The 15,754-nt window shown below is 43.3% G+C and overlaps 1 protein-coding gene across 2 annotated transcripts in view; it reads right to left on the reverse strand.

Annotated features, from left to right (window-relative positions):
• Positions 1 to 12,853, reverse strand: part of VPS54 (VPS54 subunit of GARP complex) — a 48,678-nt gene extending 35,825 nt beyond the window's left edge. The window contains exons 1-6 of one of the 2 annotated variants that reach the window (XM_074536992.1): positions 12,699 to 12,853; positions 12,274 to 12,356; positions 3,867 to 4,028; positions 2,916 to 3,021; positions 2,780 to 2,824; positions 1,249 to 1,327 (exon numbers count right to left, since the gene is read on the reverse strand). In XM_074536992.1, coding sequence (XP_074393093.1) covers positions 1,249 to 1,327; positions 2,780 to 2,824; positions 2,916 to 3,021; positions 3,867 to 4,002 — 366 coding nt within the window. In that variant the 5' untranslated portion in view covers positions 4,003 to 4,028; positions 12,274 to 12,356; positions 12,699 to 12,853. Of the gene's footprint in view, positions 1 to 1,248; positions 1,328 to 2,779; positions 3,022 to 3,866; positions 4,029 to 12,273; positions 12,357 to 12,698 lie in introns of both variants that reach the window. The other variant, XM_074536991.1, reaches the window with a different exon arrangement.
• Positions 12,854 to 15,754: the final 2,901 nt, after the last annotated feature.

The following is a 15,754-nucleotide window of genomic DNA, read 5'->3' on the forward strand; positions in this document are numbered from 1 at the left end:
AACAGCTATTCCAAAGTAACACCAATAGAGAGAAACCCCCAGAAGGGCTTCCTTTTGCACAGAAGAGGGGGAAGAAAGTCAGCAGAAACAACTTGATAAGAAGAAGTAAACTACTGAATCCTTTTTGCTGTTTTACCTGTAGACATTGATATAGATAAGACTCAAAGAGATTGATAAATGAACCCTTTTATGCTAGTGTTTTTGAGAAAGCAAATTAAAATAAAAAATAAAAACTGTCTTGAAGTTGTGAATGTTTCTTTTATGCATATTTTTTTCTTTTTTTTTTTTTTTATTTTGCCTCTTGCCTTCCTTCCTGTCTAGTTTCCTATTAGCTGAACCACCTCCATGAAGTCCTGAAATTCAGCCTTCAAGGGCAGGTTTGAGCCCCCCAGCACAAGGCAGACCAAGACATTCTGGAATGAATCATGTCAAGAGCCACAAAGATGATTAAGAAACAAGGAGGAGAGACTGTTTAGACTGGAAAAGCCCAGGGAAGGTCAATGTGCTTAAAGATCTGATGGGGGGGGTGCAAAGAACACAAAGCTGATTCTTCTCAGTGGTGCCCAGTGCCAGGACAGGAGGCAATGGGCAGAAACTGGTACATGAAAGATTTCATTTGAACACAAGGAAGTATTTTACTGTGGGGGTGGTAAAACACTGAAACAGGTTGCCCAGACAGATTGTGTCACTTCCATCTGTGAGAGTCACAACCCAACTGGACACTGTCCTCCCATAGGTAGGCCAGGCTTGAGCAGATGGTCTAGACTAGAGCATCTTGAGATATAATTCCCCACCTCAGCCATGATATGACTCTCATGGCAGAGATACAGGAATGGCACTGCAGTTCTTCACTGAGAAGCCAAGGTGATACTAATTTGATGCACCAGTTTCAATGGATCTTTAAATAAAAAACAGTTGAAGAAAACACTGCCAGGGCTACAGTGACCTGTCACAAATCCAAACGTGCCAAGAAAAAGTTTAAAAGCAGGTATCATTAATATTTTGACCTACACAATGTCAGCAGTGGTCATGAACACCTCTCAGCCCACCACATCTGAGTTTTTAATTCTTGTTTCAAAGAAATCATCAGCTATTATTGTACATGAAGATCTCAAGCAAGTAACAGAGACAATTAGCACATTATAGAATCAATGATGAGTAACATTCATAACACTTGCTACTGATGTTATAACATACTGATACAAAAAGACAGCACTTTTTAATGACTAAAGGAGGCTTTGACTGTACCGTGAGTGTGTAATAGTGTCCTGTCAAAGGTATCTTTAGGAGTACAAGTATTCTTGCACCTTTCATGAACCTTCTCTCTCTGTAGAAGAGAAAATATATGAAAGAATTATTCTGATGCTTAAAACCCAGATTTTTTTCATTTGAAGCAAAACATTCAGTGAAACACAATTAAATTATGCAAAATAATTCTGGCAAGTTCACAGTATTTTCTTCCTCTTATAAGCTCAGACAAAGTTTGTCCAGGTGAAAGGTACTAAAAACTTCTACCTACAGTGGATGTGTTGTTTTTTTCCTGTATCTTTACATCTCAAGAGAAAATGAACACAGACATTATTGAAGAGGTGTAATAACTTCTCTACATAATGATATACAATTACAGTTCAACTGTAATTACATATACAAACACTTATTTGCTGACTAATCCAGGAATCACACTAACAAAGAATCCTTTTTCATTGCTAAATCAAATTGGATGGAAGCTGAAATTACTTGCACATATTACTAATGAGTACCTTGCTGAAACCACATATCTTGTTTCATCATGCTGAGCTTCGAATTTGAAACACTATCAGAGACCATAGTGGTGATAAATTACGTTTCCAAAGAGCACCAATGTTAACTAGATTTCTGCAAGAAGATACATCACAGTTCAGATCCCAGTTTCAAAATCTGCCTTCATCTAGCAGTCACTGCATGAAGTACTAATTTTAAAGGATGAAATCTTAAAACATTTTAAATGCTGAATATGTGAGTTAAAGGCAATAGTTCAGTTGCAGTTCATTTATAAACAATTCCCTTCTACAGTCTTTAACTATAATTACACAAGTAACATTTCCTGCAGCTAACTCTGAACCAATAAAAAAAAAAATAAGGAAGTTACAAACCAAGGAAGCAGAGAACAGCAGGAGACTTCTACATGTTCTTCCAATTAAAAAAAATACTACATACTTACTGACACTTGTATTTTTAAGAGATTGCAGAAGTCTCCTACTGGTCCTGGTGTCCTTAGGTGTAGCTTACACTTCCCTGTTACGAAAGGAATCACCAAGACAATAGGCCTATTTTATATTAACTTCTCTTTGAGAAGTTAATGTATAAATTGCTTCAATGTTTAGATTGAAGACTCCTAAAAATATTCCCAATCCTTGCAGCATGTAGTCATTTGATCCAGAGGTCTGAGAATGCTATGTTGCATTGCAGAGCGCAATCCTTAAACAATCCTTACAGGAAAAAAGGATTAACAACCAGAAAGAATAAATATGAACTGCAAGCCCTGGTGCAGAGCTTGGTACTCAGAAACAGAAGTTAAAAATAACATGAAATTGCCTCAGGACAATTCAGAGAACATTTTCCACACGATGAGTTCTGAGATTATAAAACCAGAAATGTCTACTGAAGACCCAAACAACACTGAAAAAGCAAATTAATTATCAACTAACTGTACAGTGGGCTACTAGCCAGGATAATCTAATTAGAAGAAGGGTCTCTTTCTGGTTCCTAGGACTATGTGCACCTAATTGGGGGTTCTTACCGGAGTGATTTCCTGTTGGTATGATGCAAAATGTTCCTTGGTGATCTGTGGGAGGTAGAATGAAGGCGTGACTTCAGTGTCCACAAAGTCCACTCCCCATGTTTTTGTAAAGAAATCAGATTCCCTTTTTGCTAACCTAGGATCATTTAGTGCTGCTGGGAGATTGACTTTGGAATGATAAATAGTCCATCTTTGCTGATCCACAACTAGAGATGGGCTGTCATGTAAGCTATTGGGATTGCCTGCAGCACAAAAGACAAGACAGTTTGTTAGGGTGAGAAACAAAGCTGAAAGCTTTTGTTAAAATGTGGTTCTTAAGCAAACCATATTTCACAAATTACATACTGATTAGAATTATCTATGCAAGCGACTGATGATATTCTCCTGCAACATTTCACTTTGCAGTTCTTCTGTGAGATTAACCAACTCAAGTTTTGAACAGAGAAGTTGTGTATTGACACTCATTAAACAGATTTTGTTCAACATTCGTTTCTACTGAAGAGAAAAAGATTCCAACCACAAACATATTTCTAATAATCTGATCTTGATCAGAATGAGAGCTGCAATTCATTAGCATTATATGTCATAATTCTTAAGATCCCATCCCACCTACTCCTTTGTGTAAACTAAGCCTTAGTGCAACACAACAGCTGGAACCATGACCAAAATCTGGTTTAACAACAGCACCAGACTCAGTACTACAGGCAGGTCACTTGCTTCTTCCTGCAGAAGGGCTGGGATGTCTCCCAGAAGGAATGCAGTCAGGCTCCAAGCACACTGGACACGTCTGCTACCAGCTCTGTCAGACTGCACCCTCTGCTTACATGGAGTATGGATCACAGCTGTAATGTGGAATGATGCAAGCAAAGTCCCACCTACAATGGGGACATCTTAAAACAAGCTGCAAATAGTCTCTCCTACTGCTCCAAAGGGACACTGGGTGGTATAAAATAGAATCACAGCATGCTTGGAAGACTATGGCTTAGTACACTACCACAGTATACAAGAAATATTACTGGATAGCTGGCAATGGCTCAGCAAATGGAGCTGCTCTGTGCCTGTCCCTGTGCCTGCACAGCAGCATTACCTGTGGGCTCCTTGGGACACACGTCCGGCAGCGACTGCACAGGCCGAAAGCGTTTCGTGGCGTCCGCTTCCTTCTTAAAGAAAGCATCGCTGCTCTTCGACTGAGGCACTGGTGAGGAACTGTGGCTTGATGCCATTGCATAAAATCACCACTTGATAAAAGCTAAAGAGGAAACAACAGATATCAAGGCTTTAATAAAGCTCTGGAGAGACACTGTATCAAAACAATGACACTCCAGTAGTGTTTTTAACAGCAATACTTCAACTGACACATTTTAACAACAGGAGAAAGTTTATTTTAAGCACAAAAATAAAAGGCAGAATGTAACTTCATCGTCTGTTCTTCACACACCTGTAGGTTTGGAGGATAGACTGTTCCTGGGCACAGCAACAACAAAATGTTACATTTGGGAAAAAAAAAAAAAAGTCTTTCAGGCACTTCTTCCTTACTTGCCATAACTATTGCAGTCACAGTGCATACATTCACAATAGAATTTCCTCTCAAATATCAGGAAACCTTGTACCTGAATCAGAAAAACTGACAATTCAACTTTTATGGCTGCCCAGTAAAGTACAATTTATTCCAGCATAATGTATTTGCACAGAGAAGACAATTAAATCATAGATCAAAAAGCTCCAGAGTAAGGAAAGTCCCACTAACTTTCAGTTCAATTTTAAGATCCCAGTTTGAAAATAAATAGCCTTAAAAATATTACATCAGGGCTGAACTTAATGAGTTCTTTCCATCTGTAAACAAAACTGCATTTCCATCAAAGTATCAGACAGTAGCACACCACAACTGTTAGGGTTTGAGAGTTTATTAAAACTGCACAGCTCAAGGAGTGCCTGGTCAAAGGGACTCATCTGGATCCTCGCCTTTAAGGAGAAATTAAACACATCTAGCAAGATCTTAGCATTTAACTACTAACCCTTAATGGACACTTCAATTACTCACTACCCTGTGAAGGAGCACAAAAAGATTAAAGGCCAATTTTATCTTCAAGTGCTAAAGCAGGCACCAAGGGATGGCTGTATCTCACCCTGTCGGCTTCCAGCAGCAGCACATATATTACAAATCTCATTTGGAAAAGAAAAGGAACAGGTTTTACTTTGTTAAAAGTGCCCTACAAAAGAATTCCAAGAGATGTTCAGCTATAACAGAGCATCCCAATGAAGAGGTCAATAGCAAGGAAAACTTACTAGCAGAGAATGGGAACAGTCAGAAGTAGTCAGACAAAAAACCTTTCTAGACATCTGACAGATCTTCCTTAAATATCATAAAGCATTAATCTCTCTCCCCCAAAAGCCCCACAAAAACCTTTTTCTCTACTACTTGTATTGCTTATGTTCTTCCCTGGACGTTTCCAAAGTAACTTCTCAATTAAGGTCTTCTCAAATGTTTGGGGTGGTTTTGTGAAAAATCTAGTATATTATGATAAAACACCTATTTTAGCATTCTTAAAAAACATATCCAGTGCTATGTTGCCATGACCAAGTCTCCTAAAGGCATACAGTAAATTTATCTGCACTTGGAACTGCTTCAAAGTGCTGTATTTGCAGTTTTTCTCCTGAAAAAGCCTCTGTAATATGAGCCACAGTCTGCTCTAGTCAGATGTATGAGCAAGTCGAGCAATCTGTAGAAAGCACTGAAATCTTGTAACTCTTGCAAGCCTTTCATTAAGCCTTTCTGCTTTCCCCACAATGAAGCACCATCTCAAAGAACTGTCTAGGATATGAATTGTCTCAACTACATAAATCTGAGTGGAGAAAATGCTATCTGTGTGATGCTAGCCAAAGATCTAAAACAAATTTCAAAGACAAATCAAGACTGAAGAGTAGCACAACACCTCAGCATTTCAAAAACAAGCTTGGCCTACTCTTGCACAGGTATTTTCATTACTTATCATCATGAAATATTTAATGAGAAATCTTAAAATAGAAAGGAAAGAGTACAATAAAATACCAGTGCAAGCAGTAACCTTCATACTGTTGAGTGGATTTCAACAAGATACAAGGCTTCATAGGCAGAGGCCTTCTTAAGTGGCACGCAATCTGATGCTGTACTAAATTATTCATAGCCAGCAGCTATTCTAGTACCCTCATAAGTCAGGACCTTATGGATAATTAACCCCAATGAACAACCACATTTATACAGGAAAAAACTCATCTCTGTACTGCCCAAAACCAGGCATTCCTCAAAATGCAGTCCTTAAATTGACCAACAAAGTATAACTTCAGAAAGACAAAGAAAACTGGGCAATAGTACCTGAATTAAATCCACATTACAAAGGAATATGTGCCAAGCCCATATAAAGGCAAAAAATCCTGCCCTACACTCATCTCTGTACACTAACCTTACCCACAATTGAAAACCTTTAATTTGTTCACCAGCAAAACAGCAGCTCCTTGTGCTCCACTACTAAACATTTTATAGACAAACGAATCTATAACTAGCCCCTAAATCAACATTTTAAAACACACAAAAATAAACAAATTTGCTGATTTAAACATACCAAAAAAACCTGAAACTCAGTGTTAACACAGAACAAAACTTCTGCAGAGTATTTTAACTCATTCTATTTTCCATGCAATGCAAGGCAGGTAAAAGCAGTTAACTGCACTAACTGTGCAAAATGACAGGCAGGTAAATGCAGTTAACTGCATTAACTGTGCAGAGTCAATTATGAAATGGTGAGTCCCCTGAGTCTCTTACTTAGAAGAACATATGGCTGTAGTAAAAATATGCAACTGGGTAACTTCATGACATCAGTGTTTAAATTATATACAATTAAAATGGGTTAGATCAATTGTGTTCTCTCCAGTAATCACCATAATTTACTCACATTTTGTCTAGCAATGTGTATTAAACTAATGCAATTAAGAAAACATTTAGAGGTTAGACACAAAAGTAGTGATGGAGCCTGGAACCCAGGATTATGGCTCTACTTGCAACATGCCTTCAATATATTACATCTGTTTTGTACACACTGTATTAATTTCCTTATTTAAAAATATTATATTAAATTACACTGTCACTGTAAACCAAATCAGCCACGGCAACAACAAAAAGAGCTTTGATGATCTGAACTGACAGTATTCCGACAGTCTGAGCACACAAGGAGTTGTATTTCAACTTACAGCCTCCTCTTTAAACACATTCTTGTTCAGTAACACGCTCAGCAAGTACAATATGACACAGCTGTACAACACAGCATGAACAAAACACTGCGGTGAGGAGAGAAGAGCCACAGGCCTGGCACTGCAGAGTCAGCAAAGAGCAGCTCTGTGAGGCAGCACTGCATTCATCACATGCGGCTGTTTCTGAGGTGACTGCACTGTGACTCTGGAGTTTCACACCCGAGGTTTCAGCTCTTGGAAGAGAGCACAACAACAATAAAGTGTATTACTCAGAAGTGATTGCACAGGGTGGTTGTAACTCTGGAGAACATGCTTGTTTTTCTAAGTATCAGGACTTGTACAGAAGTTCTTCAGAAACTGCCTTCCCATATTCTGAGAGTAATTATTCACATGCTTTGCTTTTCCAATATCATTTATAGATTCTGCTCTCCAAATTTTATTTCAGCTTCAAAAATAGTGACAGCTAAGAAGAGACACTCAGCCCTCAGGGTTCCAACTGAACTGCAACACTGAGCAAGCTTTCCTTCCAGCATTCCCCATTGTCCACAACAAGCCACACGTGGACACCAGCAGGCACTTTTCAAGGGGTATGCTCTGCATCCCAAAGGTAAGGCAGGAGAAGTTTCTCTGTGAACACAAATGGCATGCTAAAGTCCCTGCTGCTTGTCATGGCTTTGGCAACAACAGAGTGAAATTAAAATATTTCAAGCACTCTTCTAACATGCTTTGGAATAGAAAACTATCAGAAGCCACCCACAAGTCAAGCTAAAGCAAGATATTGCACCATTTCTAGAAGATATGATAAATACCAAAGATATTTATTAAAGAAAAGCATACCTGAAATATAACTAAAAGATAAAAATACACAAGGGACTGCTTCCAGGACCTCAACAGCTAATAAATGGCATGCTGTTATTGGCCTAATATATTTACTCTGTCCTCAAAGGTTGAGCTTTCCCTATGTATCACTACACAGCTCTAAATCAGCAGGATTTCACCCTGTAACAGGGAAACCATGGTACCAGCCAAGCACACAGCACCTTTGTAAGACAATGTGAGCCAGAGTGCACTAGTGCAAGCTTTCACTTTTTTTAGCAACCAGCTAATTCCACAGGCTGAAATTTCCATGCTTGCCCCCGGTGCCCTGAGACAGACACCCCTGTTGCAGCAGGGGAGCCAAGGTTAGTTAGCTTGAAGCAGAAACATTTAAGCAGTTTCAGAGACTGAGGTTAAAGCTGTGGGAGCTGTTCTGCTAAGCCAAGCTCTTTCTGAGCACCCACTTCCACCCTGGGGCTTCAGGGGAGGAAGGTGATGGCTCTGAGGGCAATGATGAGGCCAGAGTCAGAGGAGAGCTGTCCCCATGGCAGGCCACCTGCATCTGGAGCACACCCCAACACAAAACCTCTTCACACAACTTAGAGAGGAGGCCATATGAGCCTGGCCTCTCTGAGAGCCTAATAAATATAACTGTATTTGTATTCACCAAAAAACTCCACATATTTGAGTGCATTCTGCACACCCCAACATTATCCCCAGTCTCATGTTCTCACACTGAGGGTGTACCCTCTCTGCAAAGTGAGCATCACTGATGACCATCCACGTTAGCCTTGCTGGGATGAAATCAACCCAACAAGAAACCAATGTACAAGTTATCTGCATTTCCCATCAGCCCTGCTTAGCCACACTTGCTGTTATGCTCCAGCAGACTCTGTAATTCCTCTGACTGTGCTGCTTTCCCACCAAACTGCAGAACAGGGGCTGTGGAAAAGCAAAAGTTCTTGAATAGCCCAAAGAGTAATGCCACCGCCCTCCCCTTGAATTGTCTCTTTCATAAGAACATCTCAAAACACTCTCCTCAAACAGGGAAAGAGAAAGAAAAAACAGTAGTGACTCCAAAGAAAGAACAGAACAGCTGCATCTCCACTGCAAAGCACCATGGGTAGCCTACAAGGCCAGGATAAAACAACATCTGACTTTCACATTATCACATTTTGTACTGGTTTCTTTTGCCCCTCCCAGCTGTAGCCACATGAACAGCAGATAAAAAAAAAAATAAAAAAAGCTTTAGCTGAGCTTCATTTCTTTAAACAGAGGAATAAAATCCTCTGAAAAGAATAATCCCAAAAGGTCCCATCACTGAATAACATCTTGTTATTTAATAAAATCCACAAGTGTAAACATTTTGTCAAAAACTGGGCAAAAATTTATCTCCTTTTAGATAAACTATCTGGCAAGTAGCATTTCGCTTTCATTCAGGTACCAAATAAACAATTAAACTAAACACTTGTGATGTACCCACTGTAGCAAATGTACTTCCTCTCAGCTGGAAAACCAACCTCCCAATGCTGAACACTAATTTGAAATCAGAAGGCACATTCTGTGCTGGAGAAACAGACCTACCTACAGCTATTTAGGTCATTATGCACCCAGTTCTTCCACACCAGAGGTGTCAGAATTGTTCAGAAACAATCATCAAAGCAGTAAAAATATGTGTCAGAAAAGGCCTTGTGGTTGGTTGCCCACACTATCACACAAGATGAGAATGAAGTCTCTTTGTACCCTTTTTTCCAGGCATCAGCATTACAGTGTGCACTATCCCCTTGGCAAACAGTGAAATACCAGCATCTTACAGAGCTCCAGAGATGCCCATACAGCTGAACAAAGACCAAGGAGCCCCAGCAGCCATCCTGCCACTAGTCTGGTAAAGGTAGACACTGCAGAGCAGTGACATGTGGAGAAAGGCAGAAGAACTACACCAGCCTCAGCAAAAATCCCAACACCGAGGTCCTGACGTGACAAAAGGAGTCCAAGATGCTCATGGCAATTTGTGTCAACAGCACGATCCCTGTACAGCCCCTCCACTTGCCGTCTTCAGCAGGACCAGGCTCTTGTTCATCAGGAAATAACTTCCTAAAAATATGAATTTTCATGGGAATCATGTGTTCCAAAGCCTTACCCAAGTCCTGAACTGGAAGTGGCTATGAGGGAGCCACAGAAAAAGACTCCAGAGTTTGACATTGTGCATAAAGCTGCAGCCAGACTATCAAAAAGCAGGCCCAGTGCACCTCACATCAAGTCCTGACACAGGATGCCAGTCCACTGTCACTCTACAGGGCAGGTACTCCGCAAACAAGAACATCCAAACTTTAACCTGGTGAGCAACAGAGCATGCCATCCATGTTTGCTGACAGTACTTGTGGTATTAATACCTGCCCAACAGAAGCTCAAACAAAACTGATCACCTCTATTCACATCACTTCCTTTTCATTCTTTAAACAGCTTCCATTGACAAAAAGAATAAATAATTCCACGGCATAAAGCCCAGCATGGTCATGCTACACCTAGAATGCCAAAAACCAAGAAGGTCTTACACTGCTGTATAAAGTCCAAACTGCTGTACACAGTCTTACAGTGACTGTATAAAAATGATGGGAACTCTCTAACATATTGCAAAGTGCCAGACATGCTACCCCAATTCTAATAATCTAGCCCTAACACACACCCACACACATCCAAAAGGGCACCCTTTTTTTTTAAATTTAAGAACCAGACTGACAGAGAAAAAGCTGGGATATTTAAGCTATTAGGTATGAGTAACTTGGAACACCTGATCAGTATGTGGACCTGTCAGTTTTGAGTATGAAGGAGCCACGTTAACAATTCTTTACCTTCTGCTGAGAATATTCAGTTTTGTTGTTTTGGGTTTTTTTTTAAATCTAGCACCTAAGTGAGGTGGGTGCAAAAAGCTAGAAATATTAAGACAAATCCTAGATTTGCTGGTAGATTTGGACTTACTCATATGAGGCCCCAGAAAAATGTGCGTAGAACATCCACACTCATGCTCACCGCTCACTCTTTCTGCTCCATTCATAAAACAAGACAAGAATAAACAAAGTGTGAAGGGAAAACAAAAAAAAAGGAAACCAAAGAAAAACTGTGAGCCTCTCAAATGGAAGGACAATATGATGTTCATGGGCCTTCTCTCTTCCTCAGACTCACAGCTCCTCATTTTCCCCACACTCTGGAGAAGGAAAGCAGAAGTGGCTCCTTCACAGAGTTGCTGCCCCAAAAGAAGAAATAACACCTACATGATCATGACTCCATTTCCCAACCTCTTCCTGCTCAAACTGCCAAAGAGAAGCCTGCACTCAGCTTTCTCCACTCATTTCTAGCAGTGCCTGACATTTTCCAGGCAAACAATATCTCTGTTCAACACTGGAAATGTGCATCTCCTTCTCCTCCCATGAAGTTTGTGCCTGTCAACAAGGCAAGATTCCTGCACACATGCCAGACTCCCACTACAGAGAAAGATGGTGCTGAAGACAGTGGGACACTTGGGGCAGATCTTGTTACTGGCAAATGGGATAGGAGAGGTAGAGATGCTTCTCATTGTGCAACCTCCTGGCCTCACTGGTGAGGCTGCCCAGTGACTTCTGCGTGAACAGCCATGGATCTCCTGTCTATCAGTCCATTTTGGGCACTGTTCTCCTACCCAACAGATACACCAACCTAACGCCCAAAGCATTTCAAGACCTTTTGTCTGCACTAGAGTCTGTCAAAGAGCCACACTGACTCCCACGTCACAACAGTAATTACTGCAGCCACTACAACAATTAACATACTACACTTGGGTTTTTGAGTAAGAGAGCAATTTCTTGCAGGGTTGCACAGCAACAGCTGCACAAGTCCATAGGACTTCTCATTCAGGACTTCATCAGTACAGGTAAGCCAGGAAAGTCAATACATCCCCTATGCTAGAAACTCAAAAAAAAAAAAGCCAAAACAAAACACCAAAAAAGCAAATCTGTAGCCCAGTAATTACTGTGATGAACTTTAAAATAGGCATTCTATATTTTTTTACGCTGGATTGTGATAACTCTGTGTCCTGCAACAGAAATCCTAAGTATTTAGAGAGTACAAGAGTAACAGAGAAGAAAAAGGGACATAGCAACATACTAAGGCCCAAACTGGGCCGTCAGAAGGGGAAAGTTTCTGCTGCGATTGCAGAAGGTGGGTATTTTATACCCCCATATGTGTACTTCTCTCAACATCACATACCGTCTTTGAAAAATTACAGTAAAGAAATGCAAGAAATTAATCTCCCCATCACACAATTTTAGGATCATCTACAAACCCAGGAACCATGGCCTTCCTACACGGCTTACGGAACCAACCAGCCCTTTTAGCGCTCCACATCCCAGTCTCTCCTGGCTGCCATGCGCCAAACACTGAATACTTGCTCGAAGCGTTAGCTCCCGAGCCGGCCATACCTTATGGAGAACACGCCAGGGATATCTCCCGGAGGCCGTCGTCATATCTCTCCCCGTGGCATGGTCGGGAATGCTGCCGGGACCTGCGGGACAGTGACCGCATGAGGGAGGCCCGGCCTCCCGCCGACACCTCCGCGCCGTCCCCGCGCCTCCCGCCGGGCACCGCCCGCTGCCCACCGGGGGTTACCATGGAAATTCGGAACGGGGATTTGCAGGGAAGGAGGGAAAGCGGGCCGCGGGCAGCCCCCCCGCCCACCTCCCCTCGCGTCCCTCCGCTCCGCCGCCCGGCCCAGGCCGCCCGGGCCGCCCACACAAAGGGCACCCGGGGAAATTAAACTTTCCCGGCCGCTGCCCGGGGGAGCCCCGGCGGCGGGCGGGGGCGGGAGGCGGCGGGGCCGGCGGCGGGCGGGCCCCCCGCGCTGTACCTGAGGCGCCGGGCAGGATGCGCGGCCTAGCGCGGCTCCTCCGCCGCGACACGTCGGTGCCCCCGCGCAGGGCGGTGCAGGAAGGGCCCGGGCGGCGGCGGGAGGAACCAGGCCCCGCCTCTGCTGCCGCCCGGGGGAGGAGCCGCGGCCGAGGCCGGCGGAAGGGGCCGCGCTGCCGCCCGCCCGCCCGCCCGACGTGGGGTTGCGGTGCCGGTCCCGTGGGGGCCCGCGGTGCCGGCATTTGGGAGCCCTCGTCACCGAGCCCCCCCACGGGTGCTCCGCAGCCGGTTTGAGTCAGATTTGTATTTTAGGCTGCAGTTCTCCCTCAGGCCACAGAGGCTGCTGGAACAGAGAGGCGCGTTGAAGCTGTAGCAGCCTCGTGCCTGATCGTGCCTTAAACAGGCTTAAATTCTCGGCCGTAGCGCTGTGCCAGTCAGCAAAACACAGGGAAACTATGATTAATTAACAGCAGCGATTCCGGCTGTATTTAATAGCATAAGCGTGTGGCTATTGGCGCGAGTGTGGAAATCCATGGGTTACACGGGTTCACGCCTGGGCTTGCAGCTCACTGACTCGTGTTTGTGTCTGATGCTGGCCCAGACAGACTGGGCTGAAGATGTTGTTCTCTCCTTGGTGATCAAGGTTGGCAGAGGTTGGTTCGGTACAATTTGTTCTGCAGACTCAGCCAGTAAATCCCAAATGAGTATCACCAGGATCAGGAGCTCCTTGATGACTTCCTTGAGAGATGCGTATGTCCTGACCAGTGCTCACCCTTTATAAAGTTGAGTTTAAAGAGCCAAAACGTGACACTACCAGAAAGAAAGACTAGTTTAATATTATTATTACTTCATAACCATGGGCTTCAGTGTCAGTGACCATCCATTATACCTTTCATAGACATGCTTTAGAACATAAAGATGTATCTTCTTATGCTTCAGAATTCCATCCTTGGCTTTCTGTAGTTAATATTAGCACAGCTCAAACAGACTTCATAGAAAGCTAGAACAGCAAAAGCAGTCAAAAAACACAACTATGTTAAATATTAAATGCTTGTTAGGAAGCCAGTGGGGATTTCCCTCCAGCAACCTGTAAATGTCACTCACAATATATTCATAGTATATTTTCCCCTACACAGCAAAGAAATCTCTTGGTGCCTTGCAGCCTCCGATGTGCTCAGATGCTCCTCTTGGGCAAAACATGGTGGCTTGGGGTTTTTCTAGGTTTTTTTCCCCCTGGGGGTCACATTAGTTGGAGTCTGCCTGACTCCTAATCTCTAAAATACGACACAGCAGCAATAAAGTGAGCAAAGAGATCATGAACATAATGTAAAACTGATTGCTGTGTATTGATCCAGATGGCAGAAGGACTGAGCTTGCAGAATTTAGTCACATGGATAAAGGTGAGGAAATTGTAGAGGCTGTAGGAGGGAGGTGGTGTTAGCCCTGTCCTCCCCGGGGTTCTGCTTTCTGTTACTTGCTCTCGAGCCAGAAAAATATCCTCGGCTGTGTGGGTTGAAGATGGCATTCCTGCCTCAGCATTGCTGCCAGCTGGCTGGGAGTGTCTCCATGGCTCCTGCAACCACTCACAATTGAGCTGGAAAGTTTGGATTTGCCCAGAGTTCACAGTTTGCTTTGAGTAGTCTGACCTTCTGGAATTGGACCTGAGAGTATCTATATAACCTCTTTCCACTAGCAAAGAAACAGATGGGAGGGGATGGGAAGAGAGTGGAAGGCAAAAGGAAAGGGAATCCCCAGCAGAGAAGCAGCTGCATGTGATTATTAACTACAGACACTGGTTTTGAGAGGAAAGCCCTTCCTACAAGATTAGTGGTAAACCAATTTTCCCCTCTTTAGCCCTATGAGTCAGCCTGAGGCTGAAGGTGAGTCCTGCAGCATAGATACAATTTTCCATGCCTCCCTTGTATGAATCATGGGCTGATCCACTCACTGCTGAAATGTGTCCAGTCCTGGTCAGCAAACTGAGCCAGAGCCAAGTCCATCTGTGCAGGACTGACCTCAGTGCTCAGCTGCTGAGGTTCACAACACTGTTCTTGCAGCATCTTCACTGAGTCAGGGAGCTGTCCCACTGGGTTTATCTCAGTGAATTGGTCAGAGCAGCTTTAAGAAGAAATTTTGCATCAGTTGCTTAGCATGAAATGACCTTTATGTAGAGCTGGCTTACCCCTCAGTTGACATTTGCCCAGGAAGCCCAGAAAACCTTGGGTCTGTGTTTCTCTTGCACCAGAGAGGTACTTTCAAAGCCAGTAATTAATTGTGTCAGAGATGCAGGGGAAAGCCATACCGTCAAAGTGACATTTGAGCCATGCACCCTCTCATGACTGTAATGTTTTCCAGTTGCAATGATAAGAGTCATGTTATCTGCTCATGCAGGGAAAGTAACAAACTGTTTGATTTTCTACCTTATTGACATTATCTCTGAGCTAAATGTTGTTACTGTTCTGCTGCATTTTGTATTAACAGCAAAGCCCTCTGTTCCCCTTGGGAAAAATAAACTGGAGCTGCATCATCTTTGTGGATCAGAAGGAAAGGATGACAGCCATGAGGTTGCCTCCTGCTGCTTCCTTTTCTGAGTGTCACCTTTCTGCTAAACCCCGTGGTGGCAGTGACAACGCCAGTCCAGCCTGAGAAACCTCCTCTCCTGCCGACTGTAGGAGGCTCAGTGGGTGATTTCTGGAGACTTTGAGAAGAAAGGCTGCTTTAAAGCATAGCAAATCTCCCCAAGGCACGTGGTGTGGCTGGGCTTGTGAACTGTGGTGTTGGCAGTCTGGATGGCTCTGTGGGTAAGAACAGCCAGCAGAGCTGGTGAGGTGAGGAAATTGTGAGTCAGTCAAGCATAGTTCACTTGATCTGTTGTCAGTCTACCTCCTCACATACAGTTTGTGTCCACAAAGCCTGCTTTTATGGGAGCATTTCAGTTATCTGGGCTTCCTACTGATTGCCAAGGGCCACGTCAGCTCTGCAGGGCAGCTTGACTCAGCCCAACAAACACCCTTACCCTGGGCACACAGGACATGGTTCCACAAAGGCTCTTCCAGG

Source organism: Zonotrichia albicollis, chromosome 3, assembly GCF_047830755.1.
Source record: "Zonotrichia albicollis isolate bZonAlb1 chromosome 3, bZonAlb1.hap1, whole genome shotgun sequence".
Taxonomy (NCBI): domain Eukaryota; kingdom Metazoa; phylum Chordata; class Aves; order Passeriformes; family Passerellidae; genus Zonotrichia; species Zonotrichia albicollis.